We start from the raw sequence: 12,114 nt of genomic DNA, 5'->3' as shown, positions 1-12,114 counted from the left end.
CTCCTTTAAATTATGCCAGGTTTAAGCGATATGTGATTCAATCGCTCGTTCAAATAGATCTCCTTTCCTTGTAACCTGGCTGAAATGGTAAGTTTATCGATAGCCACTGACAGGCCAAAAACGCCGGACGTGGCGAATACCGGTAATCTTGTTATCGCTTCACAGTCAGTGAAATGGAGGCATTAGCCGGTCGGAACGTCGAAGAACAAATCGTAAGACAAGATTGAATACAATACATACCTTACACCTGTCGTCATCCCATCAGCTCTTCGGCCACCACCAGGGAAAAGGGGAAGGATGGAACGTTCCATTCCTTTGGATTCTCCTTTAATGCGAAGCCGGCGTCATCAGCTTTTGAAGACGCACCAAACGGCACCTAAACGCCCCTGTCCGATAGAGCGAAGCCCGCAGTCTGTAGCAGCAAAGTGTTGGATAGACGTCTATTGGAAGGCGTGCGTCACAGTTCCAAGAATTGCCAACCCGCAGCGGCCCGGTGGTGGTAATGGTGAAAAACTTTTATTTTATAAATGGTGAGTTTGCAGGCCAAAATGACCCTTTACATAGGTGGAGCCCTTAGTCCGAGACCCCGCTGGACAAAGCCGCTACCCGCGCCCGTTGGACTAGAGCCCTTTGAGACTCGAGCCCCGAGCAGTTGAGTAGGGCTGCCTCCCATTCCTCTCTAGTGGGGGAAGGATAAGGGTGAAGGGAAGGGTTCATCTGACATGCCCGCACCATGTGAAAGTTATCGGAAACTTCCCCACAGTGAGGGCATCGCCCATCAACTTTGGAGTCAAAATGTTTTGCTATTGCAGGACCCAACAGGGTGTTGGTCTGCAGGCGCCTCAACGTTCGTTCATCGGCCCTACTCAGGCCCTTGGCTGGGGCCGGGTAAAGCCGATGGCGTTCGCAATAGTCTGCCAGGATTTCCTTGAACCGCAGAAGCGGTTGTCTAATCTCTGAGCCGGAAGAGCCTGGATGAGGTACCCGGTGGGAAAGCGCTCGGGCGGCCGCGTCCGCAGCCTCGTTACCTCGAAGGCCCTGGTGGCCCGGAGTCCAAACGATGCGTTTAGGTGAGGGTTCCGAAACCATCACGGCTCGCTTTAAAGTGCGGTAGGCTAAAGGTGAAACCACGCCCGCCAGGTAGTGCTCACAGGCTCTGCGCGAATCTGTGATGATTATCTTCGAATTCGGGGCCGAGGCGGCAAGCGCTATAGCTACCTCCTTGGCCTGCGCGGAGTTGAAAGCTCTATAGGAGAGTCCGTCGACGCGTCTGTCCTGGTGAACTACGGCGGCCGTATAGAAACCAGTGGGCGACGGCCCTGCCACATCAACGTGGTACACGCCCTGCTTAGATCCGTATTGGTGTTCGAGAGCCCGAACGCGCGCCTCTCGTCTGCCTTCGTGTGTCGGCGTACCCATGTTGCGCGGGAGTGGAGAAACCCAAAGCTTGTGACGCTACACTTCCGGAAGCCTGCATGTCTCCTCTGGAATGCATTCGTGTTGGATGTGCAAGCGGTCTAGCAGGCGGTGCCCGGAAACCGTTTGCGAGAGTCGCGTGTATTGGTTCACGAGGTGGGCCTCTTTCAGCTCCTGGTAGGTGTTGAGCACCCCCAGCGCCAACAACTTAGCGTTGGATGTAGTCACCGGGAGGTCTAGAGCTCGCTCAGTAGCCTTCCAAATAATGGCGTCGATGCTGCGTTCGTCGTGTTGCTTCGTAGTGCGAAGATAGCGCACGGAGTTGAGGATCCTGCTGGTTACGAAGGCATGGACGAGCCGAAGCGCGTCCCCGCCCCGTAACCCCCCGCGTTTGTTAGAAACGCGGTGGATCATACGTCCGACCTGTTCGCCAACACGTTTGAGTTTGGAAATAGTGGTTTCCGGTCTGAGCCTGTTATGAATAAACAGGCCCAGGATCCGGATCTCCTCGACTTCTCTGATAGAACCTCCCGTGAAGGAGATACGTAAACTCGTGTTGTCGTTCTGATTGGCTCTGACCTGTAGAAGTTCCGATTTTGCAGGAGCGCATTGAAGACCACAGCCGATAGCATAGCTATCGACGATGGAAGCAGCCCGCTGAAGGCGGTCCTCCATTTCCCCAAGGCTCCCTTCGGTGGTCCAAATGGACCTTTTCCGAGAAGCGTTCTGCGCACGCGCGAGCGCCCGATGCCAAGCGGCGGAAGTCGGAGCGAAAAATCGAGGAAATTCGGAAGGAGGCTGTATATCAGCGAGTAGAAGACGTAACTGCAGCATATATATAATTGTGTTACACAAAAAAAGAACGCCGACGGAAAGGAAAACACGACGTTTGGGTGGACGCCACGGATGCCCATCTTTAAAGTAGCGTTGGGCTGGCGCCGCTGCTCAGAGAGCGAAGAAACTGGTAGCGTAGCTCCCATTATCAATTGGTAGCGCAGGTAGGTCACTTCCTCGATTTTTAGTTCGTGCAGCCACCGCCTGGTGCCGTCCGTAGGTGGAAAAGGTCCATTGTTATATCATCCGCGTAAAGTGAGTGTTGGATGCCTTCCAACTGGGCCAATAAATGTGGAAGCCGCATCATGGCAATATTGAAAAGGAGCGGCGAGAAGACCGCTCCTTGGGTAGTGCCCCGTGTGCCCATGGTGTATGGGCCGTATTCATCGTCCTCGATCTTAAGCAGGGCCTGGCGCTTCGAGAGAAAGTCTCTTACGTAGGCGAAGGCCTTGTGTCCACAATCCGTGGTGCTCAGGTTTGCCAGAATGCTGCCATGGCGAACGTTGTCAAAGGCCCCCTTAAGATCGAGGGCAAGGATGACCTTATCGTTGTGGCGCATGGCAGTGGGTTGTATTATGTCGCGGTGTATTTGGAGGAGAACGTCCTGTGCAGACATATGCGGGCGGAACCCAAACATACTGTCTGCAAAGAGGCCCTTAGCCTCCATGTACGGCGAAAGGCGATCCCGGACCATCGTCTCCACAAGTTTCCCCGCACATGAGGTCAGTGAGATGGGCCTCAGGTTGTCTGTATTTACCTTCTTGCCTGGCTTAGGAATGAATGTGACCAGGGAGGTCTTCCAGTCGGGAGGGAGTAAACGCCCATCCCAGATCTGATTAATGTACTTTAGCAAGTGGAGGTAAGCCGAGTCCAGAAGATTCGTAAGTAGTGTTACTGTTATGCGATCACGGCCGGGAGCCGTACCTCTGCGCATCTGAGCTAAAGCCGCCCTAAGGTCGTGCAACGTAAAAGGGGGATTAACGTCTGGATTAGGCCTTCCCGCATATTCGTACTCGGGCCCCATCGGGTCCTCTATGCGAGAAAGATACCTGTCACACAGGGTGTCTGCGAGTTGAGCTGTCGTGCCTTGGTACCCGTGCAAAGCCCGCCGGAGCTGTCGTTGCGTCTCCCCTCTCGTCTGAGTGGGGTCAGTGAGGCTGCGAAAGAGGCGCCACGTCCCTCTCCAGCTCATCTGACGCGCTGCCGAATTACACTTTTCTGTCCAATTCGAGTCAGTGAGCTGGGCAGCATACGCTGCAGCCTGCTCCGTGAGTTCGTTAATGCGAGCCTTAAGCTTGCGATTTAGCTTTTGCTTCTTCCACCTTTTGGTAAGACTCCGGCGTGCCTCCCACAGGTGCAGGAGGTGATTGTCAACGGCGGGGAACGCTTCTGTAGTCTGAAGTGTCGTAACGAGTTGTTGCTGTATTGTGTCCAATTGCTTTGCCCACTCCGCATAGCCGCCAGAAAAAAGCACTGGAGGTATCTCCTGCGTCCTAAACTTAGGCAAATTTGTCAATTTGGCATGGCCCCACTTTTTGCGAGCCGCCTTCGCCAGAAGAGTGATCCGGAGAAGGCATTGATCGCTACCGAGAGTGTCCCCCAGGTTCTCCCAGGCGGCATCTTTAGCGTTCTTAACGAGGGACAGGTCAGGGCACGTGTCGCGAGTTACCGAATTGCCCATGCGTGTTGGACATGCCGGATCCGTGAGCAGCGTAAGGCGAAGTGTGGAAATTAGCTCCGCCAGCTTGCGGCCTCTGGCCTTCTCAAAGTGGTATCCCCAATGCAGGCTGGGAGCACTTAAGTCCCCAACAATCACTAGAGGTTCCTTGTCAGCCGATTTCAGTGCGCGGTAGAAAATTTCGTGGGAAGTTACGCTTGGCTTATGCGAGGGGCAGTAAATGTTGAGAATATGTATTGACGGGTCACGTCGCTTTAGTGGCAGGACCCTCACCATACTGTATTCCTGGTCAGTCGCCAAGTCTAAATCGACGGAGACTGCGGTATATGCGTTTTTCACAAGAAGGCACGTCGTAGCACCACCCTGGAACGTGCTGTACCCAGAAAATTTAGCTTCCGCGCCAGGTTCCTGTAAAGCCAGGACCGCCGGCGCGGTACCGAGAGTCTGCAGGTAGAGCTGGAGGTGCGACCGTTTCTTCCAGCTCCGAAAGCCCCTACAGTTCCACTGTATGATCTCGAATTTCTCCACTGTAGCGTCGTTACGAGCTTTCCGATGGGGTCGGCTAGCCATAGTGAATGGTGTTCTTTTTTTTTTTTTAATTTTGGCGGGCACGCTTAATCTCCGAAGACGATGGCGCCTCGGGCGATGCAACAGCGTCTCCGGGGAGGGTGCAGCCGGGTTGTGTTCTAAAGAGCCTGTGGTCTGACGAGGGAACACCTTTCGCCTACGCGAATCCGGTCACGGGGAACGCGAGCGAGAGCGGCTATTCTCAACTTGGACGCTGGCCCGTCTCTGTACTGTGGATAGGACAGAGTCTGTCACTGCTGGGATTATGCTCTGCACCATATGTGGGCGCTCCAGTTTCCAGAGTTCCTTGAAGGAAGCTCTGACGCTTTCCAAAATTTTGCCTGGCATGTCCGCAATTGTGCGTTCCAAATTTTCCAGACGGTGATCAATGAGGGGCATGTGCCCCACAGGTGTGCGGCCCGAGCACTGCGAGACGCTAGACGGTCCTGACGCGGCCGAGGCCCTGTCATCGTGGTCCGCCGGCTCAGCTTGCTGCATGGGCTCCGAAGACCCGGCCTGTGCCTGGGGCTCCGTCAGCCTGGCCAATTTTGCCTCTAGCTCTTGAATTTTGTTAGCTAGAATTTCGGTTTGGCGCCGGAGTTCAGCGTTTTGCCTCTGTAGGGCGACTTCGGTTTGGGAGGGGGAGAGAGGCCCACGGACAGCCCCAACCCAACCGCTCACCTTTGTTTAGGCGCTTTCTAAGGGTGGGAAATCCCCCGCGTTGAAGGTGGCGCATTTGTCCTGTTCCCGGACTTGGCGCCTCTCGTGCGTTGTCCGGGCTGTTCCTGCGTAGAGGTAGATGTCCTGGTGTTGCCCTTGGTGGTCGGAGCTTGCTTGAGAGCTGACTTCCGCCTGGCGTTGGTCGGTGGAGTCCCCGGCTTGATCGGCTTCCGGTACTTGCTGGTACAGCCGGCAGCGCCGGTGAGGTGATTGCCCCCGCAGAGGAGGCAACAAGGGGTGCAGTCGTGTTCAGCAAGGCCCTCGGAAGTGGGAGCTACTTGAGAGCCACAGCGGCCGCACCGTCCCGCCTGCGGCCGCGGGCAGATGTCAGCCCGGTGCCCCACCGTCCCACAGCGGTGACAAGCGGGGATCGTCTTCTTGTACAGTCTCACGGGGATGCCCTGATCGCTGCAGTAGATTTGACGGGGCACCGTTTTTCCCTCGAAGGTGACCACTGCGACGTCGGTGTTGCCCAGTTTCCTCACGGAGAGAATTTCGCCGTGCTTCCATCTGAGTTTTTGTTTGAGGGAGACTGATGTATCGTTGGGGTCAATGTTGATGACCCCCTTGCAAACGTCACCCGAGGCTTTGGCATGTCCACGGAACGGGAGCTGGCGGTCCCCGACTACCAGCATGATGTCACCGAGGAGCCTCTCGGCAGCGGGCACTAAGTCCAGTCCACACACTAACACATTTTGATCCCACACGGGCCATACAGAGAGTTTACCTCTCCCAGCGGCCCGGCCGCCGGTAAGAGGGAGAAGGTAGCCGGGCTCTGCAGAGCGGCCGGCCGCAGAGCCCACACGGGCGGCATCCGCACAGGTCACCGGCCGGGCGCGGCGCGCAGCATGGAGGAATACGCTACGTATACGAATGCTTTCGCATTCAGACACGTGCTTTGTGTCCCAGACTTGCCAAGACGTCGCTATTCTCCCTTTAGAGGATTATAGAAGATTAAGCGTAACGCGAAATGCGTACGAAAACAGATTTCCCCTCTCTCTCTGTTCCGTGCTGGTGCGAAATGGATGATATGACGTACAGTGCAAGGCGCCGCCATCTTGCTGCTGGTATGGGTAGATCGTTTGATAGTCAGGCATTGTTGAGGCGTACCCATGGCAACGACAATGCTTGACTATCAGACGATCTACCCATACCAGCAACGCCCTGAGGCCGCACTGGCAAACGTCTATGGACACACACGCTGTTTACAAACAAGTCGTCGTTTGCCCACACCAGGTGGGGCCACTGCGCTTGTGCAGAAACCATATTCGCTTCGAGCGAAGCGTCTGCGCATGCGGCGTGCGACAGCAACACCACCGTAGCGGCATGAGGTCAGGGCCTCGCCTTGGTGTACATAGTCTCTAATTCTGCGCCTACCGTACCCGAAAAGTGTGAGTTCAGCATTGAAGCGGTCCTGATCGCGGACGAATGGGGCGTATCTTTAACCCATTTCTTTTTTCTTTCTGTCGCAGGAGCCGACGAGACGAGAAACGACGGCGAGTACTCGGCTTACTTTTCGCACCTCGTCGGCCAAGGACGGTACAGCGTCAGGACCGACGTCACGACGAAGGAGGACACGCTGCTGACCCTCCCGAGATCTACAGCCAAGCCTGGCAGACTTCGCGCCGGCCTGCTTGAGCTCGGTACGTTAATAGTGTCGATGACGATGTCTTGTGTGTCTGCGTGTGAGGAACACTTGTAAGCGAACGGCGGTCCTATCCGTACACCGCCTCCCGTTTCTGACGTCACTCCAGGCGGCAGAGTCAACGCCACCTAGGATAAGTAACCAAAGCGTGAGCGCTAGAATTTTGACGTCATCGCAGTGAGATAGAGTGCGGACACAGATTGGCCACCGGTGCTGCGTCAGTGTTCAGCTGGGTCTCTTGTTCGATCAACTTGCTGAAGGACGCTCAGCATCCGGCTTTAGTCCGATTGCTGAATTGGCGCCATTTTAGTGTGATGACGTCCGATAGAAGAGGAGGATGTTCGGAGTCCTTGATTATTCTAGGTGGTGTTGGAAGTGCCCACTGTGAAACTGAACAGGCCTTGATATTTCGCCTAGAGTCACTATAGTCACGGAAAAAAACGCATGACATTTCTTATGTTTCAGCCATATCGGTGCTTAAAATCACTGCTGCCATTTACCTGGATTTCTACCTGGAAGTGCTGGAAACGCTTTTTCGTCCTCTAAAAATGTTATAAAAATTTGTGAAAAAAAAAACAACAACAATTGGCAACGACTTTTACTTTTAATGTTAATGGATGAAATGCTATGAAGCACCCTGGGAGCCACATCACAGAGGGTTGTTTTGATTCATGGTTTAAAGCGCTAGAGAGACGAACACAAGAGAGAAGACAAACACAGCGCTGTTTGTCTTTTCTCTGGTTCAAAACAGTCATCACCAACTAGCCCAGCAACAAGTACTTTTACACCCAAGGTTATCAAGGAAGGGGAAGGGGAGAAAAAATGAGAAGGGAGGAAGGGCTGGCGGGTGAGAGACTTGCTGCATCAAGTAATATCTATTTTCCCGCTAAATTTAGCGGGGGAACTGAATGGTGGTATGGGTCACGTGACTTCAGGCCACGTGCACGTGACGCGACTTCTCCCGCTAAATCTAGCGGGGAAATTAGATAGCTGTCTAGGTCAGGAGACGTGAATTTTCCCGCTGAATTTTGTGGGTAACTGAATTAATGTATGCGTCACGTGACATCAGTTTTCCGCTAAATTTAGGGGGGAACTGAATTGATCTTTGGGCCACCATACGTTAATTTTCGGGAAAATGTTAGCCGGGAAACTGAGTTAATCTATTGCCACGTGTCGCCACTTTCCTCGCGAAATTTAGGAAAAGTACACGGACGGAGGGACGGACAAAACTTTGGGATTAGGAGGTAGCGTTTAAAACATATTAATTATTAAAAAAATTATTTTTTGAGTTTCTTGACTCCTTATCCATAGCCCACAAAGTCGAATTTTCGCATCTCATATATCGCACATGGTGCCCGCTTTACAATAGGCACCAAAATGGCGGTGCCCAGAATATTATCGTGAAGTGCTCCTACTGTAAGCGTACAAGCTGTCGGTAACGAAAAAGTAACTTAATTGATAAACAAAAAAAAAATAGAGAGAAGGGCAAAAAATTATGATGGCATGCATATCCTCGTAGTTATTTCCAGATAATATTAGTTATCTTTTTATTTATTTATTTTCTGTACGAAAAGATGTGTAAATCGTCGAATGAGTCTGAACAGTGTCAGAAGTGAGCAATCGAACTTGCAGGTGAGGAACCCGGGCAAGCGGCTCAGGAAATCTCTGCGGTAAGTTCACCCGTTCAGGTCGCAACAAAACGACCTTGAATGACAGTTTCCACCGACAGATGTCAAACGTTAAAGCTTGAAGGCATCAATATCTCAAAATGCAGTACAAGTTCCGCCTTCTGTGCGAGTTTTCTAACTTCTAAAGCTCTACGCGGTGTTTCTTGCAGCATGCGCAGCCATTTAACAACAGAAGAGCAACGAATGATAACAGCAAAACCTCTCTGACATTTTTCACCTGTCGCCGACTATAAACAAGACCAAAAAAAAACGGCAGAAACGTCTATTGTTTTACGCTTTTTATCTTATCGGTTTGTCGCTTTGTATCTGGGGTGTTATTGCTAAGCGAAGCAATAGAAATAAGGCTCTCGACTTTTATTGAAGGGCAACTCCGGTGGAAAACGAAACCAAAGTAAATGACAGGTACATCGCTTCAGCGGCACGAAATAGGATCAGAGTCGGAAAATTACGTCAAAGCGAAGCCGCATGCTCCACTAAAACCGATTTGAAAGATGCGACCCGCTGCTCCTTAGCACGTGGCGAGCCGGTTAGCTTTTAGTCTAATAACACTGGGCGACGCGTACCGGAGCACCAGCGTGACGTCACGTCGCGGCTGCAGAGCTGATATCAGTGTTGCTATCCTTCTCTTGCAGATGGTTTCGGTTTAGTCGTAGACGCCCGAAACGAAACTTTGAGTCGGGATATGTATAAAACTGCACACAATATCGAAGGGGAAAAAAATATACCTTGTGATTCAGGGTCACTGATTGGTGAAATCAGTCGTAATCACAAATTCGCCGATATTGACCGGAGTTATCCTTTAAGGTAACTTGGCTGCAATAGTTTAGTTTTGCGCAATAATTCTGCGGATCCTCCCAATAAAGATGATCCACAATAACATGGCAGAACTGCGGTATGTGGTACGTCTCAACATGACAGCTATAAAAACAAATTCAACTGGAGCTACTCTAGCTACCGACAGTTTCAATCAATACCTTTGAATTTGGAACTACGACTGTTTTCAGCTCAGTCAGTTTCCCTGAACTAAAAGGTATATATATTTTTTCTCTCAACATTCCGTGTAGTTTTTATAAATATAACGGCTCAAAAGTTTCGTTCGTCCACGGAAATAATCGAAGCTGTCTCATAGAGCGGGATGGCGACACTGATCATCAGCTGTACGGCCGCGACGTGACGTCACCGTGGCACTGCGGTGCGCATCGCCCAGTGTTGCCTAACTGAAAGCTAACCCGCTTGGCACCCGCTACAAGCAGCCGGTCGCATCTTTAAAATTGGTTTTGGGGGGAGTACGCGGCTTCGCTTTGACGTAATATTTCGGCTGTGATCATATTTCGTGCCACGAAAACGATACCACTCATTCATTTTGGTTTCGTTTTCGATCGGAGTTATTCTTCAAGAAACGCGCGGTATAGCGAGTACCGAGCATCTCATTGTCGCTCGTCAGCCAATGAGATTGCGGCATTAGCCGATCAGAGCGCCGAAGAAGCAATCACGAAGCAAGAATCATTAACTTAATAAGCCACGTCCTGGGTACTTTGAGCTGTCAGTAGTGACTATGTACCAACAAACACTGGTCGCAGACACGTAAAGAAAAATCTGCCTAATAAACCAATTCTACTAACATTTATGCTTCAGGGCACCGAGGTTGGACATTCACGGATAGGTTTTATAAGGTCACGGAAGTGACGTATTGGCGTCTGATTGGTGGAGGCAATTGCCTCAAACTATCAGACGCTAGTACGTCACTTCCGTGACCGTCTAAAATGTACATGTAAATGTCCAACCTGGCCCTCCAGCTGTACCACGTTTCGCAACTGATATCGCTTGTGGAGGACAGTTCCAATTGCCCAAAGATGAGATTGGAATGTGACGCGGGGGTATACATTTGAGTCGACCTCATGATTGACTTCTGACTTCTGTTGAGATGTCTCGCCATTCATCCAGCTTTCGATCGTTTTGAAGCCTTTGTGGCCAAGATTACGGGACGGTCGCTATTTGGTGAACCACGACGGTCTCGTTCCAGGAGCAACCTGAGAGAGCGGAGATTAACATGGTGGTGTATGCCGGCGCCGTCAACATACTGCGACACATCACACGAGAAGACCTGAACCCTGCCGACGTTCGGGACTTGAGAGTGGACAACGTGACAGTAGATGGCAAAAATATCACTGCCACACTATCGTGGACGTGCATGGGTGCCCATCTGGACAGTGGGCGTGGTAAGCGGAGGTTCTAAGAAAGTAGACTTACGACTGGATGAAAATACACGAAGCAATCAAAGGTAAAGAAGAAACAGGGAAAGAACGACCGAAGGCCACGTCTCAAGCCCATCTTAAGCTAGGTTTCGGACCCTGCGTTCTGTTGTTCTTTCCCTGGTTCTTTCACTTTTAATTGCCTCACGTATCTTCACCCAGTCTCAAGTTTTCTAAAAGAATGGTGAACGTCCACTTTCAATACTTTCATATACTGATAACACATGTAAAAAGAATGCTAATAATAGCGTGTTTCGTTTCGCAAACGCTTCGTGACCACAATTCTTTGTATCAGTATAACTTTTGAGTATGTCTTATTTGCACCACGATGTTAGAAATTAGTTACGGTATAGGAATCTTGGATTTCCATTTGACCTTACAAATGAAACGAACCATACGCGAGATATTCATTCAAATATTTTATTAATATCTTTAGGTGAGTAAGAACTCATCACTATCTCTTATTGATCAATGCTGGCTCGAGCATGTTAATGCGACAAGATTCACATTATTCCGATTGGCAATAAATTTTCCCGCTGGAATCTACGCCTTTTAAAAATTTCAAAGGTTCGCAAAACTGTTTACATCCTTAGAAACATTGTCCCGTGTTTGATTATTTTAAGTATACTCGATGTTTCGTTCAAAACCCAGACATTAGTAGCCGATCACGAAAACAAACTCTAGAGAATACCGATTATTTGCGGAGCTGCATGGGTCAACGTGAACGACCAGGCGACATTAGCTGCTTTTTAGTCAAGAAAAAGTCGACGGGTCGAACCTTCAACGATTCATTTCGTCTGGTTTTGCGCACGCACTCCTCACAAAAGTCCACCACATCGTCTCTGCACAAAGTATTGAATGAGCACGTCTGTCTCGCAGCCAATCACACCGATTTGAGAGCAAGCACGGATCCACGCGTGTTGCTGCGCAAATTCGAGAAAGCGACAGAGATATCGACGGAGAACCTCTTGGAGGGAACCCTGGTCCCTTTGGATCCCTTAAAGTAAGTACGCAAAGGTCTTACGCTGGTCGTGTATACACCAACACAGTGTTTCCAACCGAGCACTCTTCGCCCACACCAGGTGCGGCCACTGTGCGTCTGCAGAAACCAAATTCGGGAGGAGGGAAGCGTTTATTGCGCATGCGCAGTATACCGACAGCAGCGCCACCGCAGTGGAACCAACCAAAGAGCTTCGAAAGTGCAAGTCACTGGGCTTTTTCTGTTTATGATTCGGTCAGCGATGATAGAGCACGTACATGAACATGGCAAACACCATGACGGTGCACTTTTGACGCTTTCTGATTGCTCCAATT

General features: G+C 51.0%; 1 protein-coding gene across 1 annotated transcript in view; it reads left to right on the top strand.

Moving 5' to 3' along the window:
• LOC8041354 (calcium-activated chloride channel regulator 3A-1) overlaps positions 1 to 10,784 on the top strand; it is a 31,601-nt gene extending 20,817 nt beyond the window's left edge. Inside the window, exons 7-9 of the mRNA XM_040219281.3 lie at positions 6,688 to 6,858; positions 8,493 to 8,530; positions 10,572 to 10,784. Of these exons, the coding sequence (XP_040075215.3) occupies positions 6,688 to 6,858; positions 8,493 to 8,530; positions 10,572 to 10,784 (422 nt within the window). The remainder of the gene's footprint in view (positions 1 to 6,687; positions 6,859 to 8,492; positions 8,531 to 10,571) is intronic.
• Positions 10,785 to 12,114: the final 1,330 nt, after the last annotated feature.

The sequence above is a fragment of the Ixodes scapularis genome, unplaced genomic scaffold (assembly GCF_016920785.2).
Source record: "Ixodes scapularis isolate PalLabHiFi unplaced genomic scaffold, ASM1692078v2 PGA_scaffold8__174_contigs__length_109621045, whole genome shotgun sequence".
In the NCBI taxonomy this organism is placed as follows: Eukaryota; Metazoa; Arthropoda; class Arachnida; order Ixodida; family Ixodidae; genus Ixodes; species Ixodes scapularis.
This window is presented reverse-complemented; position numbering and strand designations above follow the sequence as displayed.